This window comes from Silurus meridionalis, chromosome 11 (genome assembly GCF_014805685.1).
Source record: "Silurus meridionalis isolate SWU-2019-XX chromosome 11, ASM1480568v1, whole genome shotgun sequence".
Lineage (NCBI taxonomy): Eukaryota > Metazoa > Chordata > Actinopteri > Siluriformes > Siluridae > Silurus > Silurus meridionalis.
In genome coordinates, this window is record NC_060894.1 from 15,789,820 (window position 1) to 15,809,012 (window position 19,193).

Here is a 19,193-nt window from a genome sequence, read left to right on the forward strand (position 1 = left end):
TCTATTGTTAAAAGCACTAATGAACTAAATACCTGTTCTTCATGTACAGCCAGTAGATGATGCCAACCAGTGCGGCTGCCACGATGAGAGCCACCACCACGCCCACAATCACCTTGGCTTTGTCGTCATCATCATCTGTGGAGATGACCAGCAGCACGAGAAAGCAGTCAATGACTGTTTACTGTTGCATCAAAGTGCCCAAATGACATTTTAAATAAATTAACGGATGAGTGGATAAAAAATGTATAGAACAAAAAATGGGTCTTGATGCTGGGATGCTTGACACCCCATCCAGATCCCCTGAGCTTCAGCATATTCACAGAAACTTAAAGAAGGGCCTTTTTTAGGACACGTCATGTAAGAAAATCTATTCTATTGAAAGACCAACAGAACAAATCAATCGCTTACCTTTTCGGGAATCTGGTTTCTCTTCATTTACTGAAATCAGATATGAAATCAAATTAACTTTAAAGGCAACAGTAAAAACCAGAGAGGTTGTGATCGAGCCCACCACCAAACTGTGGTCTTTAGAAAAATAAGCAAAAGAATTACAATTCATAATTAAACGCCATGTCTTCTAGTATGGAAGCTCTTAATTTCAGCTTTTAGTAGTAATGAAGAGGCTACTAGCATGCTGTGATTGCCTGAGAGGCGAAAGATCAGAAAACCAGATCAGAAGGAAGAGTCAAGCACCCCAGCCCCGGCGAAGGCATCCAGAGAACCAGAGCCGAGAAAGATTGTGTGAGGGGGAAACAACAAGAACAGAGAAGAAGAGGAAAAAACTGCATGCTGTATAAGAGAGCTACTTGGTATAGAAAGAGAGAAGGCGTCAGCACAAAAACACACACACATACACATACACACACCTTTAACCTTTCTTTAATACTTTGCAACGTTGGACTATTTCGGGTACACACAGTGCATTTGTGTGTGTGTGTGTGTGTGTGTGTGTGTGTGTGTGTATGTGTAAAAGACTTTGTAGGTGTCAATCAAAATATAATGGAAACCACTGATTTCTATAGACACATCCTGCTATTGGGTGTAAACATGAAAAACAGTCAGAAATGCATCACATGTGCGAACTTATCAACCTCACAGATGGAATGCTACGAGTTTTCCAAATTGTATGGAGCCTTCTTGTGGATTTTACCAATACCGATAGCTAGGTTGGGCAGTACTTGCCAATAACTGATTAATCAACCGATTTAAAATGGATACTGGATAAAAAACAAACCTCACCTAAAATAGTACTAAAATTTATTACAAGCATAATAAATAAAAAAACTGTACTAAATCATGAAAATGTGTTGAATGAAATAAATGTACTTATTAATAAATTCTAAATAATATAAGCTCTCCATGCATTGGCGCCTTCTGTGCAGCGCGCGGTCTCACGTGTAAAAACAAACAATGAATGCGTGGTGTCAGTGATTTGACTATTGGTGCCGATTAATCGTTGACCTCTATTCTCAGCTACAGAAAGGCTCTTGGTGCAGATCAGTTTCAATCTCCACACTACTTCTCAGGTACACATGAGAGACTCGTGGGCGCAGACTAAACACAGCTTGCTGCCTCGTCTCATTTAGTCTACACAAACAATGTAATAAAATACAAATAATAATAATAATAACTGTCTGTAGTACACCACGACTCAACATTTTTCACAGCCTAGCATTTACACCAGATCTCCAGCTTTGTGACTGCTCTCAATGCGTAAATGGAATCATGAGGATTTGAGTAAAAAGCATTAGATAATGTTTGTATCTGAATGAAGGCAAAATGAAATGGCAGCCTCTTTCTCCGTGGCGTGTTTGACAGTGCCGGACAGGCTGGTCTGGGCAGTGCAGAAACTGCTGATCTAGGATTTTCATATATAATACTCTCTAGAGTTTAAACATAGTGTTGTGAAAGAGCAAAAACATCCATGAAGCAGCAGTTCATCAGGGCGGAAACACCTCACTGAAGAGAGAGGTCAAAGCAGAGCAGTACAAACTAGCTAACAAGAAAAGCCTATGTTGTGCTTGAATAACCACTCAGTACACCTGTGCTAAGCAGAAAAGCATTTCAGTTTGCCCAGCCATGAGGTGGATGGGCTTCACCAGCAGAAGATCTCGTAGCGTTCCACTTCTATCAGACAAGAACAGGAGTCTACAATGGACTCATTTACCATTTTACAGATTAGAGAAAAGATATCAAGCACACCTAAGAGTACACTTGAATAGCTTCTGTTAGACCTTCTGTTTTTTTTTTTTTTTTAAGCATCACTCTCTTCTCCTTTCATATCCTAGTTTTTCGTGTAAGATTAAACAATATATGAACAGGCTTATTTTATTGCCTTTCACAGACTGACAAAATTGCTGATGTGGCTCTGGAGGAATTAGAGCTTGACACTCCTGAACTAAAACTCTCATCAGATATAATGCAGTACAATGTAGTTTCTAAACTGCTGTCAACTGTGTGTATGCGTGTGTGTGTGTGTGTGTGTGTGTGTGTGTGTGTGTGTGTGTGTGTGTGTGTGTGGGCACTGACAGAAAGTGATTAAATAAATCAACAAAGGACCTAGTATGTTAGTATATACCTAATATCAGGCATTAAGAGCTTTTAGTACTTACAGGATAGCACCTCGATGTCCTTGCTGGCTGTGCCTAGACTGTTAGAGACTCGGCAGGTGACAGTCAGGTTCGCACTGGGCATCACGGTCAGCTTGTAAGTCACTACTCCGTTGCTGTATTGGCTCTGGCTCTGTGAGGGAACACAAATACACACACACAGAGTTCATTTCCAAGTACTTTGCACTTCATCATGTAAGGATAAATAGTCTGTGGAAGTAAATATCTATATATCCTCATATTTATCATTGATACATATCAGATCAATATATATATATATATATATATATATATATATATATATATATATATATATATATATATATATATTAACGTGTTAACGCAAATTCATAAATGCAGCGCGTTTCCCTTTGACCATTTTTATTACTAAACGAAATAAATTCATATAAAAGAAAAGCCATTAAAACCTTCAAAGCAACACAAATTTATTCATAAAATCCTTTTTTTACACAGATATAAAAATAAATAAAAAATCACTAATTAATACTCACTTTTTAATCACTAAACATTTGTGTTACCGATGCAGCAAGTCTCAAATCATGTACAAAAATCCGCTATGATGCACACATACGGCAATTAAAACCGTCCGTGTGGAAACGTGTTCTGATGATTTACTTTGTTTAAAACACCATAATTACAGTGCATCCAGAAAGTATTCACAGCACTTCGCTTTTTCCACATTTTATGTTGCAGGCTTATTCCAAAATGGATCAAATTAATTAATTTCCTCAAAATTCAACAAACAATACACCATAATGGCAACGTAAAAGAAGTTTGTTTGAAATCTTTGCATGCATATATATATATATATATATATATATATATATATATATATATATATATATATATATATATATATATATATATATATATATAAATCAAATGTACATAAGTATTTACAATCTTTGCTCAATACTTTGCTTGTAGCACCTTTGGCACCAATTACACCCTCAAGTCTTTTTGAGGATGATGCTTCAAGCTTGGCACACCTATTTTTGGGCAGTTTCTCCCATTCTTCTCTGCAGAACCTCTCAAGCTCCATCAGGTTGTATGGGGAGCTTTAGCCATTTTTAGATCTCTACAGAGATATTTAATTGGATTTAAGTCAGTCTGTAGCCACTCCTTTGTTATCTTGTCTGTGTGCTTCTGGTTGTTGTGCTGTTGGAAGATAAACTGTCGCCCCAGTCTGAGGTCCAAAGCACTCTGGAGCAGGTTTTAATCAAGGAGGTCTTTGTACATTACTGCATTCAACTATATCTTGACTTTGACTTCACTTTCAATTCCTGCCGCTGAAAAAACATCATGCTATGTCACAGCATGACACTTCCACCACCATGCTTCACTGTAGGGACGGTATTGGCCAAGTGATGAGTGGTGCCTGGTTTCCTCCAGACATGACACTTGGCATTTAAGCCAAAGAGTTCCATCTTTGTTTCATAAGACCAGAGAATTTTGTTTCTCATGGTCTGAGAGTGCTTCAGGACCATTTTGGTAAACTCCAGACGTGCTGTCATGTGCCTTTTACTAAAGAGTGTCTTCTGTCTCTACCATACAGGCCTGATTGTTGAAATGCTGCAGAGATTGTTCTTATGGAAGGTTCTACTCTCTCCACAGAGAAATGCTGGAGCTCTTTCAGAGTGATCATTAAGTTCCTGGTCACCTTCCAAACTAAGGCCCTTCTCCCCCCCTAGTGGTTCAAACTTCTTCCATTTATGGATGATGAAGGCCAATGTGCTCATGGGGACCTTTAAAGCTGCAGAGGTTTTTCTGTACCCTTTTCCAGATCTGTTGCTCGATACAATCCTGTCTCTGAGGTCTACAGACAATTCCTTGGACTTCATGGCTTGATTTATGCTGTGACATGCACTGTTAACTGTGTGAACTTATATAGACAGATGTGTGCCTTTCCAAATCATGTTCAATCAACTGAATTTACCACAGGTGAACTTTAATCACATTGTAGAAACATCTCAAGGATGATTAGTGGAAACAGGATGCAACTGAGCTCAATTTTGAGTGTCTGTGAATACTTTTATCTAAATAAATAAATAAATTGAGGTGTGTCACCCTTGCTACCTGCTCTGAATACAATAAATCTCTCAATAAATGATTACTTCCCTTCTTTTCACAGATTGCTCCAGTTTGGTAAAGTTTTCAAACTAAAGTGTAACTACACAGCTTTTCCAAATATTAAAAAAAAAACTGCATAGTATTGAATTTCTTATATAATGCACATCCACATATTTGAAACATTTATTGATTGTCAGCTAGAAGCCATTTGTTCAGAGTAGGCTTTTTGTCTGTGATCGTTCTCGGTGTGGAGAAAGACTACAGATGCGATGGATAGAAATTACATTAAAAAGAAATTAATGCTGGAGTATTAATTGAAATGATGACCACTAGAGGGCCATATAACATTACTGTTATCCACTAGACTGAATACACTGCACAGTCAGAGAAGAAAATCAAATACACCACACACACACACACACACACACACACACACACACACACACACACACACACACACAAGGACAGAGCGGCACCAACACAGTGTGACTGAACTTCTAAGAGCCGATAATCAGCCTGCAATTAAACTGCACGCAGCACCGTGCTCTCCAATTACCAACCCCCTCCAGCATCAGAGTCATTACAGACATTTAGAAAAAAACACCCCTTACAGATCACAGTCTCTTGCTGCTCTCGCGCCATCACTAACTGCTTTGTAGAAACCATGCATACTCCCAGTTCTGCTTTTTTGGCATTAAAATCCATACCTCACTATGACACAGGCGTCTACTTACTCATAACTGTAGCTTTCAGCAATACACTATATGGACTAAAATAGTGTTACGTGACACCTGACATTTCCAGCCATATGTGGCTCTTTCCCCAAATTGTTACCTCGAAGTTGGAGGCACACAATTGTATAGAATGACTTCAGATGATGCAGCATTGAGTTTTCCCTATACATGAACTAAGAGACTCAAACATGTTTCAGCATGATGATGAAGCCAGCTCCATGAAGATATGCTTTACATAGGTTGGGGTGAAAGATCTTGGTTGGCCTGCAATAAAGCTCTGACCTCAACCCTAGTGAAGACTTTTGGAATGAAATGAAATGCTAACTGTCCACAAGCATGCTCCAAAATCTAGTGGAACATCTTCACAGAAGAATGGAGTTTATTATCAGGGCAAACGAGAACTAAATGTGGAATGGGATGATCAAAAAAAGCTTTTGTCCATGTAGTGTATATCTGTATTAGCTTTCTGTCCATTGTTAAAATACAAACAAAACCTGTGTTGTACCTGCGATCAACAAGATTGGTGTGAGGTATATGTGATATCTGAGCAGGGTAAAAAAAAAAAAAAAAGTGCCAAAGTGCTACTTTCAGTGCATGCCAGTTGGATATAAATGGCCTCTTTGAGTTACTGTGCTTCGCTCTAAACATCTGTGTCCGTGTGTGTGAGTGAAAAAAGACAGCGAGAGAATGTTAAGCAGCAGCGGCTTGGCTTTGACTTTGTGTTGAATGTGATAATGAGTGACAGGATGACAGGTTAGCTGATGTTGAGCACTGCTCGACGCTTTCACGCATACGTACACACACACACACACACACACACACACACACACACAATGCTCTCTAGCACATTATGCAGCTCAGGTTTCCTTCATACACACACACACTACACAAACACATTGAAGTCTGAATGGCTCCTCTCCAACCCAACATCAACAGCCATTTGGAATTTCACGGCTCATTATACAGTTGTGGAATCATAATGAGGCTGAGCAGGAGCAGGAGCTCACTACTGCACATACCAAGAGCCCTGGTCAAGAGATGTGGAAGATGTAAAGACAGTGACGAAGCCTGAACTCGATCCTGTTGGGTTTAAATAAACGGGAAGCGAAATCTTTTGACATTTGATCAGGTTCAAATACAGCCTTTCGAGTCCTACACTACACATCTACAGTGTGTATAATTAGTCGCCAGGTCTACAATTCACTAGATTTTCTCTAGTAGCACATCTCTATATTGTTTGAAAAACACATCTGATCGAATCGTCTGTTTTCATTTCCATTTAACGCAGCAGGACTTCATATTCTTTTGCCATACACCTTTTGTGGCTAAAATACCTGCATGTCATAGCTAATTATAACCCTTCCACAAACAACTGCCACATAGAAGGAGATACAGAAATATCTAGAATATCTTTGCATGCTGTAGCAAGAATCTTGTGTCTGAATTTGCATAGGCATGTTCCAAAATCTAGAGGAAACCCCCCCCAGGTGGAAAGTCACCCAGATGAAACTACTGTGATGCGTTACTGTCTGGATGTTCTAGTAAGTGCATAAATAAGCTACAGTTAGTACAGAATGCAGCAGCACGAGTCCTTACTAGATCTAGAAATTATGACCACATCACCCCGTTTTAATTAGTCTACACTGCTCCCCATCAAATCTCGCATTAATTATAAAATACTACTACTGACATATAAAGCACTTAACCGCAGTATCTGAGTGAACTTCTGTACCAATATGATCCCCACGCCAACTTAGATCAAAAGGTGCAGGCTTTTTGTTGGTACCTCAAACAAAGAAGACTACAGCAAGGGGCAGATCTTTCTCTTATAAAGCCCCACAGTTATGGAACAGCCTTCTAATCAGTGTTCGGGATTCAGACACAGTCTCAGTGTTCAAGTCAAGGCTGAAAACATATTAATTTAGTCAAGCTTTTTTATCAGGAGGTTTTTCTTAGGTAAAAGAGCAGATCATCCCTGATGGTCTCAAGTGAACTGAAATATTTGTATGGTGTCGTCCCCTCACACTCACACGTTCACTCGACGGGTCGTCTCTTATCCCAGCGATCTCTGAGGTCTGTGCTACTTTCTGGCTCTCCCTTTTAGTTATGCTGCCATAAAAAGTCTTGCCGGAGTCCCAAACTACACAATGTCTTTACCTTTCATAACAACAATAATAATCCATATCTTTCTCTCCCTGCCACCCCTCTGCTTGCTCTCTCTCTCTCTCTCTCTCTCTCAGTTAAGTTAAACATGCTCCTGAGGTATCAGTGACCACTGTTCCCGCCCCTCTCCCCTCCTCTCCTCGTATCTGCCTGCTTCGTCCCGGCCTGCCTCTGGATAATGTTCTCTTCGATTGGAGGCCACTCTTTGGGGACGGCCTGGAGATCCATGAAATGACAGAGTAACACAGGAGCTTTAAAGGATGGATTTTGACTGTACTTAATGTCAACAGTCTGCTACACTGACTCAGGACTACAGTTTGCATCTGATCACCATCACTCCACACCTCAACATCGTTAAGCTGTAATAAATAGACATTCGGTGCAACCCAGATGAGGATGGGTTCCCTCTTGAGTCTGGTTAAGCGCAAGGTTTCTTCCTTATGCCATCTCAAGGAGTTTTTCCCTGCCACCGTTGCCACCGGCTCGCTCATTAGGGACAAACTAACTTATGAAGAACATCTTATTCATCCTTTCTTACATTATACATTATCTGTGAAAAGCTGCTTTGAGACAATGTCCATTGTTAAAAGCGCTAAACAAATCGAAATGAATTAAACTGAATTTAACATTATTTAGTACTTAAAATTTGGTTCTCATTTTCATGAACTACTATAAATGATTTAATAAAACTATAATTGTCTTGAATCTGTAGTGTCATGCAAATCCACAGTGAGAAAATTCTCCATTCCCTGCAAACATCCTAAATTTCTGAAATCATTTGCATGATGAATTAAACACTGCTACAGTTCTTCTCTAACTACAAAGTGCACATAGTAGATAAAAATAAACATTTATTTGGATTCTTTACTACTTAACTGTTGCTCAGTAGAATATTAGGTCACACTTCGACAGTTCCTCTTCCAGTCAACCCAGCAAAATTTTACTTCTGTATTCTATTTCTGTCTTGTTTCTCTTTTTCATACTTTGAACTCACTTAGTTCTTAAAATCTCATCATTTATGTTTTGTATTCTCTCTATTTTCTCTATTCTTTCTATTTTGTATAGTTTTCTTCGCCATTATGGTGCTATTTTAGTATAAAACTATATGTACATGTATGATATCATTCACACATTGGGAGTTATTTATCAAGCTGGATATGAATCTCTCTGTAGCACATTATTTTTTTAATAAACTTTCATATATGAAATGCACTGTTGCTAATATATCAACATTTAGCAGAGCCACTTACCCAGAGCGGTTTACAGAATTGCTCTGAACCACTGTGACTCTCTGCCCCTACAGACATTTTTTTTTTTTTTTTAAAGGCAGTTTTCCAGTGTAATTTAATGTACTTGGTGACCCACAATCAAATGGTGCAGTTCCTTTTTTTTCTCTCCCCTCCCTTTTGTCCCCTTTCACATCTAATTCTCATTTTCTGGAATTATTTCTAAATATATATAACTCTGTTTTATCTTAGTAATAATATACATATTGGAATAGATGTGAAATCTTAAAGGCTTTGGCTTCTACTAATAACAAAGTCTTCATTTTTTTGCCATTTACTTGCCATTTTAGTTCAGAGAGCTTTCCTTTATGGGAAGATTAATGGACTTCACTGAATGCAAATCAGCTGATCCCTGCACACACACACTCTTGGTAATATACAGGTTGGCATTCAGCATAGAAAAACAGCATCTCAGAAACTACCCAATTCCTACCCAACAAAACATTTCATAAATAAGATCCTTTGTGAGTACAGTTTATGTTATTGGTTGAACAGGAAAAAAAAAGTCCTTTCTGCACTCCAGAGAAATGAAAATATTACATTAGTGGGACATTTCAGTCAAAACCACAGAGCTTTCCCTGTGTGCTTTGGCAGCGAAACCAGTGCTTCCTAAATATAGCAGGAACGATGAAAGTACTTATTCTGTCATTTAGGCTTGCGACATGAACAGATGCAAATTAGGGTTAGTTGCTGTAATACGAGGATCGGGTTATAATCACTATTGATTATGATTTCATGAAATGTATGCATGATTTTGACTGACAGGAAAATGTCTGCACTGAGAAGTCACTATTAGGCGTAAACAGGATGTTCTGTTTTTGTACATAAGTCATATTCACTCTTCATTTACATTTATTCTGATTGGTCAGAAGGCATTGGTTTATTTTCTAGAACAGCATGAATATGACTTCATTTGTCAGAATGTCTGCAATACAAATCTGTTTAACGCTCAGTAAAGATGTAGCTTCATGTTTTCTGGCATGGAAATGTCTGCCTCTTGAGACTGAGGGATAATAAGGGATAATAGGGATAACTGATTTGCTTTTACAAGTGTTCCACAACATTAAATGCAACTATAATATATACGTTTAAAATCGTTGTAAGGTTTAAAAAAAAAATTAATAAAAGAAAGAAAGAAGTGTCACATTCATTGACATAAGCACTGACATTGTGCTACAAAAGAAGAAGTACAACATCATTGCACATGATGTTATATAACCAGCCAGCTATCACTTTTCCCCGTTGATTAATTTCCTCCAAAAGCACAGCCTATCATGTTGTATAACTTACTTAGATCTCTGGTTTTGCAATTATCTGTTTCTGTGTATAATTACTTTAGTCACTCTGGCACTGAGGGGTGTGGTGGTTTGTGAATGAGTCGGAGGAAACGAGTGGTAAGGAGCACACACCTGGTGGTGGTTTTGACTAATGAGTGTTCTTTGTCGCAGTGAGCAGAGAGAAGAGAAAACAGAGAGATGAATTTCCTTCCATTCTGATTCCCCACTCTTATTATTTGTCAGAGTTAAAACGCTCTCTACAGTTACACTAATGTGTGTGTGTGTGCGAGAGAGAGAGAAATCAAGAAAAGATAGAAAAGAATGTCTGAGACTCACATGGGTTCCATTGACACTCCAGGTCACTTCAGGTTCAGGCGCTCCCTCAGCCACACAGATCAGCACCTTTGCTTTGCCATCTGTGCTCCTCTCTTTCTTCAGACTCTTAATCACAGGCATGCCTGTAGGACAGAGACCAAAAAAAAGGGACAAAGAAAGGGGATGAACAAAGACATAATTATGAAATTATCGCCATTGTATAATCTTAAAATGGGTGTCCGTTTGAGCACAAATACATGGCTTACATTTACAGCCTTTTTTTTAGACCGGCATCTATTTAAATTTTTGTGAAGTAATTACTAGTCGCTTTTATCCTACGTGTGAGATGATGCCTCTGGTGTGACCGTGTGCGGCTGAAGTGTGATCATTTCTTACCTTCCACAACCAGTTTGAAGCTGGCGTTGCGTTTGATTCCGGCTACAGACGCCTCACACACATAGAAACCGGCATGATTATATGTTAGAGAGCTGAAGTCAGGCAGTTTGTCCAGCTTGCCATTGTCCTGCAGGAGGAAGATTTTTTTTTTAGCTCTTTAGTACTTAGGAAGTGCTGCAATGTGGGACATGATTGAACCAATTACACACACAGACCCAAATGTTGCACCAAAGTGATCATGTGACTCAGCTCATATACCCGCATGTTCATTCTAAACAGCTGTAGTTTATAAAGAAAATAAAGGGTAATAAAGATAATATTAGCTCTGTTTAATGTTCCTCATTGAGCACTACAAGCTTATAAACCCCAGATTTGAGTGACAGGAGCAGAAGGAGCATCTTGTGAACTGGAGCCTGTACCTTAGACCAGATCACTGAGGGTTCACTTGAAGAATTCTTGTCAATCTTCACCTCCAAAGACTCCCCAACCTTTTTCAGGATGTTTCCTGAGGGAATGACGTTCAGGTCCAGATCTATAAGATTTATTAGAGAATTGTAATTAAACATTACAAACTGTAGCTTTAAGGTTTTTTTTTTTGGTGTTTTTTTTTTTTTTACACCCTTTGTTCAATTGTGAATTTAATTATTTTTATAGTCACCTACACACATATTCGATGCCAGGCTTTGGCAATGTGAATGCATCATTACTTGCTGTAGCAATAAAGCACACAGAGTGTGAAAACAGAGAGAGACGGAGAACAGATGCCTCACACTGTATCTTCTCACTGCAGGTGTGACTCTCATGCTTATCAGTCCAGTAAATCGCAAAATCCCACTCTTTCTCCACACACACACACACACACACACACACACACACACACACACACACACACACACACACAGTACACCTTTGCAATTCTTTCTATCATCTTGGGGATTTTTTTTCACGGACTTGTGTTACTGTAGCTAAATAATGCTATCCCTGCACTTACACTGAACCTAACCTTGACCTCAATAACAAAAAGTAAATCCTCTGGCACATTTAGTTTTCAAAAAAAAAGAAAGAAAGAAAAAAAAGCTGACTAGCCAAATGCAGCACAAGGTCAAAACTTTTCTTTTTTTCCACCCAATTTGGCCTTGGCCATTTCACACCCATGCACTCCCCTGTCATTTAACAGTTAAAAACCAGAGAGAGCAAAGGCTAACTCATGCTCCCTCTAAAATAGGTGAAGTTAGCATCTTTTACATTTACATTGACGGCATTTAGCATATGCCCTTATCCATAGCGGCATAAAACATTTTTTGAGTCTCTATCAATGAATAAATCAACATTGGTTCACTAGGTTGCAAATTTTGGATATCATCAGCCTAAACTCTGTTGAGAGGAATTATAGCACACTTATTTTCTGCTTTTAAACATAAAGACATAAAACAAACAGGTAAAATAAGCGCTAGTTCAAGTGTTTCAGAAAAGAGGTGGGTCTTCACCCGTTGTTTGCAGATATGACTCAGCTGTTAAGTCATCTAAGGGAAGTTTAATCCACCACCTCGGTACCAGAACAGAAAAGAGTTAATGTAATCCTACCTCATTCCCTGAGAGAAGCTGAGACTAGTGGAGCAGTGCTTGAAAAAACTTACAACTGCTTCTTATTCAGTTTCAGTGGGCCATATCCTATAGCACAGTTGGCAGAAAGAGCTATCTACCCTCTTCCACATACATAAGCCCACACAACTGGCTAGTATTGCAGTAATTGATAGTAGAGCCATAGTATGTGATTTGCTCAACCAGAAATCACGGCCGATTTCACTCTCTTTGGCTTCCAGCTCTGGCTATCTGTGGCATCGTTGTGATTAAAACTTGTAACTAACCCTAGACCGCTTTTCTGTTTTCTGTCACTTTTCTGTAAAGCTTCAATTGTTCAATACTACGTTTAGACATGAACAGCACAGTGGAGCATAACATGCACACAGGTTGCTTCAGCAATGTCACATTTAATAGCAAACACACGGACACTTCTTAGAGAGTAATTAAGAGTGCGTCGCATATAAAAACGCAGACTCGGAGCGAGACCTCGGCTCAACCACAGTCACAACCTCTAATTAGTCCAACTGCCCACTGTGTCCCAGACTTGCGATCAAATTTGATTAGTATGTTTCTTGCAAGCTAATTTATGTCTGTAAAAGATAAAAAAAAAAAAAGGAAAATCTTTGAAAACTCTTCATTGCTTCAGTGAAATTTTCCTGAAAGACCAATTGGAGATTATGATGGAGGCACAGTGAGCAAAATGAAAAAGCAGGCCAACAGTGAAAGTAGAAAGGCAAGAATTGGGAAACAGAAGAAATCTGGGTGCTTACAGGTGACAGTGATGTTCACTGAAGACTGCATGTTTTCGTTGTCGATCAGAGAGCACTTGTATTCACCAAAGTCAGCTCGGTTGATGCCAGACAGAGTGTAGACGTCTGAGTCGGTTACCAGGACCTTCTTTCCCTGCACGCAGAACAATTTTTACAGTACTTTTAAATAAAGTGCAAAAAAATCAGGCTGTTGGAGGTACAAAGAAAAAAAAATGAAAGCCTTTCCTTTTTATAGAGGTCAACCAATAGAACAGTTGGCTGTTTTTGCATTTTTTAACTAAACCGCTGATTGTGGTGGAAATTAGGCAGATTATTAGGCTGGCGCATCTGACACACCAAAACATGAGAGAACATAAGTCTCTCATACCAGCGGGTGGCAGTATTTTGTATTCAGCATCCAAACAGGGAAACTGGAAGAGCTAGAACTGTGAATGTATAAAGTAAGCAGCGTATACACCAGTCACGATCATTACTAATGGATTTGTGTAGCTTTTGTTCAGTCATGTCCTCCGAATTGCAAAGACGAGTGCAAGAATGACTAGTGTCTGTGTGTTCCCTTTTTACTCCGTCACTAAGCTGAATAGCCAATCGGAGTTCTCTTTCTCGCCGAAGAGCTCCATAGCCAATTAGACATGCAGAATCACCAGAAAAACAGCTGACCCCGTCTGACTAGAGCCAACGGTGCGGAACACACCGGAAAAACTAAAGCCACCCGAGGCAAACGCCGGCTTGGTGTGTCCCGGGCTTTAGTTTTTATCCTTCGTTCTTAATCTAGCTTTATATAGTTCATTGGTTAAATATGATGCTACTTTTCGAGAGAGAATGAGAATAACATTTGGAGAGAATGCGGGTAAGTTTTTGAAACTATTTATCCTTAGAGAGCCTCCAAGCTGTAGTTTAGGCCACAGGTAGGCACGGGGACCAAAACCTGCTAACACGTGCACTGATTGAAGAGGATTGGTTGTTCAATAAATGTTTAACATAAGCAATTTTCTGTATCACGTCTTATTAATTAACCTTTAGATTTTATGAGATGAGGGTGGGGCTGCTGCCAAACATATCGGCCAAAAAAAAAATCAGCATCACATATCGGCCTTCGGCTGCCCTGATTTGTAAATATCGGCATCGGCCAGAGAAAAACCCATATTGGTCGAACTCTACTCTTTTATGTCAGTAAAAAAAATTTATTTAGGCGCATCAAGTCTTTCAGATGCACATTTTCTTACATTTCCAAGTAAAAGATTTGAAAAAAAAATAAAAATCCCCACGGTAGTAGAACTGGAGTCTGACCTCTCCATGCACTTATATATATGAAGTGGATAGTAGGACCCAGAGGTGCATTTCTCTGCGGGAAAGACATTTTCACCTTAATGTGGAAGTTGAAGCTGGTGGGTGGAGGGTTTCCGTCGGCCTGGCATTTCAGTATCACGTTATCACCTTCCTTAATGGAGCCCAGAGGCAGAACCTGCAGGTTCACCTTCTCAGTGGGGTCTGAAAGGAGGATAAAGACAGAGAAAGAGACAAAAGATGAAGGTGAGAGCAAAAAAACATGTAAGAGCGACATCAACTTGACTCATTCAGCCACCGGAACCTTTTTCTGACGTTTTTGTGGCCCCGGTGGCCGTGTTTTTTGTGTAGACGTCACAATTTGGCCCTTGCTTAAATCCTTGCGCTTGCCCATTTTTCCTGCTTCTAACACATCAACTTCGAGAGCAAAATGTTCACTTGCTGCCTAATAATATCTCATTCTCTAACAGTTGCCATGATGAAGAGATAATTAGTTTTGTTCACTTCACCAATCGTAATGCTTAAAGTAAATTTTATGTCTGGTTGGTGTATCATTTACACATATTTTCTGCTAAAAGAAATTTATGTTCTGTTTCTTCTTCAAAAACTTTTTTTGAGGGAAAAAAAGGATGTTTGACTAAATAATCAAACACTCTGTGTAATCCCCTGTCCTGACCGTTACTCATCCATAAACATGATACAGTCTGCAACGTGCAGAAAATATGAAAACTCTATCAACACTTCTTATAAAGGTGACACACTTGAGCTGGGGGTGAAGGGAGGTTGCTTCATGTCATGAATGCAGGGCTGCACTTACAGTGGATACTGAAGGTTTCAGGTGCAGACATTTGGTCAGGTCCGGTCACGTGCTTCACGACGCAAGCGAACTTTGAGGTCGCATCCTGTTTCCCTGCTGTGTACTGCAACTTTGAGGTTGTGGTGGACAAACCAGTGGCTGGGTCCTTCGTTATGGAGGCACTGATAATGATCACTGTTCACACACATACACAGAGCATATCAGTCTTACATTTAGTGCAAACAAACATACCTGCTGTTACAAACTATTATATGAGTGTTTCCTCATTCACCTTATTCCTTTTACTGAGAATGACGGAATATATAACACTCACGTTTGTTGTCTGCCTCTAGTGTCTTGTTATTCTTCACCCAGATGATTTCTGCTGGGGGGTTTGCGCTGGCAGCTACACACTCTCCCAGCTAAAGCACACACACACACACACACACAAGCACAAATACACACAGGATATTTATCTTCAAAGAATAACCAGATCACCGAACCGAAACTTTCTCCTGCTTAAACATTCTCTAATATGTAAACCAGGAAGTGCTTTTATTTCCACCATTTTCTTTGTACCATCCAGTCTGTATGTCAAAGATACTATATTTGGAGTTTCAGTTACACAACCTGTAACCTGACATTTAAATGATTTCAGTTGCCTTTCTTGCCAGGTGAAACTTTGGGAATTTCCACAGCTCTGCCATATAAATGCAGTGACTCTAGGTGATTTTGGTGCTACTAGTCATTGCGATGAGGTCACTAAGATTGTGTAATTTCCGGACATGTGACTAATGTGACTGGGTAAGCGAATATAGGCGTGTGCTCATTGTTTTTTCCTCATCAGTTTCAGTTTGTCGTGCTGGGCGTAACCCTGCGCTAGCAAACCCTGACTGCAGGTCATTAAAATGATAAAAGAACAAACAGAAGCGGTAAAAGATAGAGCATGCTCTTTAAAAAGAAAACGCATATATAGAAACACCATTACAGGAGGAACAGCAGCGTCATTTACTTAAAGCAAAAGATAAGAAAGCTCCTTAGCTATTACTATTCATTTCCCCATATAACAAAAAGAAAAAATTTAATAAATGCTTGTTAGGAATAGTCGTCTAAAAGGTACCCTGCCTTAGTTCTTGATTGTAAATGAACATTAGAATGGTACATATCTAGATTTTGAGAACCTTGTGGGAAAAAATGCACACTCTTGGGCAACTGGGCTAGCTTTCATCAGCTCTATCCACAATCTATATTTTATCAGCGAAACATAAGACCCATTTAAGTCATTTGCAGTTTTATAATTACAAAACTGTAGGGTGTCTGCTGTTATGCACAATTTGTCAGCTCCCCTTTAATCCATTTATCAGTGCAATTGGATCAGCATTAAAAATATTTAATTAGTAAATCATTCCCAGCACGTCATATACACTGAATCAGAAATTTGAGGGGTTTACATTATAGAACTTTGGAAGCACTTCACAGCCAAATATCCTATACCCTGTAAATATCCTAAAAGGGGCCTTCACGTCAAAACCAGGACCTTTCAGTTTATAAAATAAAAAACAAATAAAAATTCCAAGCAATGGAAACTGTATAAACTTTTTCAACATACTCTCCTGCTTTATTTATACACATATCCCATAATTTCATAAAAATGCCTGGAAAACTTTGGCATATAAAGATTTGTTAGTACGCTTGAACCATCCTAGGACAGCCGGCTTCACTTCTTCTTTAGTGCTAAAATGCTGACCTCTGAGGAACTCTTTTAAGGGTTTCACAGGAACGACTGCTGTGGACTGGAAACCACCACAACCGGGATCATCGCTGACGGAATACGACCATCTTTAAAACGTTTACACCACTCAAATATCTTACTGCAGGTGAGCGTCTCATCACCGTACTGTGCTGGAAATCTTCTGTAGATTCTGTAGAGCCTCTCGTATTTTGCAATTTCTGAACAAAGAGGACTCCTTCCTGACAATTTAATCACAAGCGTGCAGTAGAACAAGGCTCACGCTGAACACACACACATACACACACTCTAAGATCAGAGCATCGCATGATCCAACTCAGAGTCCTTCTCGCTTTATACTTCTTCCTCCTTTCTTCTCTGCTTCTCGGTCCTGAGCTAAGCCTCAGCATCAGACAGGCAAAATGTTTTTAACATGAAATGTCACAGGGTTGAGCTCTTGCCTTTTTTCACTATCTTTGTACACAAAGTAGCAGTGCTTTAAACATGACAGACCTCAGCAGGTGGCTAGAAAGAAAAAGTCCTTCTTTGCCCTCTACCATCCACTCATAAAGAATGCCTACGTTCCTCTGAACTTCCAGCTTGCCAGAGCGCATTCGCTATAACAGCCTCCCAACTGAACCCAGCCCAGATAAAGTGTAGCTGAGCCTGTATAGGTTGCTAATTCCCTTTTTTACTACCATCGTAAAAGTAATGTCATATTTTCTCTCTGTTGTTTGGCTCCTAAAGCTGCTGTTCTGTGCTGCTGCTATGGCTTTTTGCTTCTTCTGTGGGGGAACATCACTACATATAAGAGATTCTTGTATTAAGAGGCTCTATGTGTTATGTGTCTATGTGTTATGTATGCATGTGTGCGAGTTTGTATACTAAATTTGCCCTGAGCTACCAGGCAGCAAGATACAATGCAAGTGTGTTTTGTGTTAAAACTGTTTAAAGGAAAAAAAGAATGTAAAAAAAAAAAACCCAATATATTCGATGTCAGATTTAATGCAATTCAAATCCTAAAGGACACCGTTTTAAAGCACTCACCGGTGTAAGTTTGCCGTCGTCCAGCCGACTCGCTTTGTTCCTGAATTCGGGTGCTGACGGTCTCTCTGCGGATTATTAAACACGGAACATTTACTGACAATCGGCATCACAATGTGCACAATATGAGCGTGTTCGGTTGCCAAATATTATAGTGCAAAGGGGCTACCTTTCACCACATCTATCTACAATGGACATTTTATCATGGAAACCTAGGACCCATTAAGGTCACTTTGCAGCTATAAAATTACAAAACTGTTTATCTGCTGCTATGAACAATTTGTCAGCTCCCGTAAACCCAACTATCAATGCAGTTGGACCACTACTGAAAACTTGTTATTTAGTGGGTGAATCATTCTCAGCTCAGAATATAGTTCTTTGCCTGTATTGGCATGATTTTGGCCCCAATACAGGGGTTATGATACGATATTATGCGATACATTGCGATACTGTAATCGAGGTAATGTATTGGATAATTCTTATTTTAAGAATAGGATATAATTTTAGGAAAGCTGTCATTAAGGACACACCACCAAATGCAAACCTTAGCAAAAATAAAAAATGAACCAGAACACAGTGGGATCTGCATTAATTACATCTTAAAAATAACCCTAACCTCGTAAATCTACCCATACCATGAAACCTGGGACACAGCTCAGTGGCATCACGTGTATTGCAATACATGAACACAATTAGTATCATTGTACCCAATTTTTTGTAATAACTTTTTTAAACATATGCACATAGTCGTTAAAGACGCCTAATATGGGACTGATGATGATGATGATGATTGTTGTATTATGTTACCAGTATTGCCATTACTATTAGGCTAGTAGAAGAAGCAAAAATATAAAGGTAAAGGTAGAGAATGCAGTCAGGCAAGGCAAGACAGGGATGTCCTGCACTCTGGCAAGTGTAATCCGGTCTAACTTTAGGTTTGTGTATATAGCACTGTTCATTAAACCACAAACGAAGCTTCGTCTGGTAAAAAAATGTGTGGCAGCTCAGGACATAAACTCAAAATAACACTGTCATGATCTTGTATAACTCTTTTTTTAAATACCGATATTTTTTAATATCGATGCAGTATCGCCGAATGAAATATCGCGATA

General features: G+C 39.2%; 1 protein-coding gene across 2 annotated transcripts in view; it reads right to left on the reverse strand.

Annotated features, from left to right (window-relative positions):
• alcama (activated leukocyte cell adhesion molecule a) overlaps nucleotides 1–19,193 on the reverse strand; it is a 70,300-nt gene that overhangs the window by 3,922 nt on the left and 47,185 nt on the right. The window contains exons 4-14 of one of the 2 annotated variants that reach the window (XM_046860990.1): nucleotides 18,085–18,149; nucleotides 15,643–15,730; nucleotides 15,330–15,503; nucleotides 14,592–14,716; nucleotides 13,226–13,358; nucleotides 11,291–11,403; nucleotides 10,872–10,998; nucleotides 10,497–10,618; nucleotides 2,613–2,742; nucleotides 409–438; nucleotides 33–135 (exon numbers count right to left, since the gene is read on the reverse strand). In XM_046860990.1, coding sequence (XP_046716946.1) covers nucleotides 33–135; nucleotides 409–438; nucleotides 2,613–2,742; nucleotides 10,497–10,618; nucleotides 10,872–10,998; nucleotides 11,291–11,403; nucleotides 13,226–13,358; nucleotides 14,592–14,716; nucleotides 15,330–15,503; nucleotides 15,643–15,730; nucleotides 18,085–18,149 — 1,210 coding nt within the window. The remainder of the gene's footprint in view (nucleotides 1–32; nucleotides 136–408; nucleotides 439–2,612; nucleotides 2,743–10,496; nucleotides 10,619–10,871; nucleotides 10,999–11,290; nucleotides 11,404–13,225; nucleotides 13,359–14,591; nucleotides 14,717–15,329; nucleotides 15,504–15,642; nucleotides 15,731–18,084; nucleotides 18,150–19,193) is intronic. The other variant, XM_046860991.1, reaches the window with a different exon arrangement.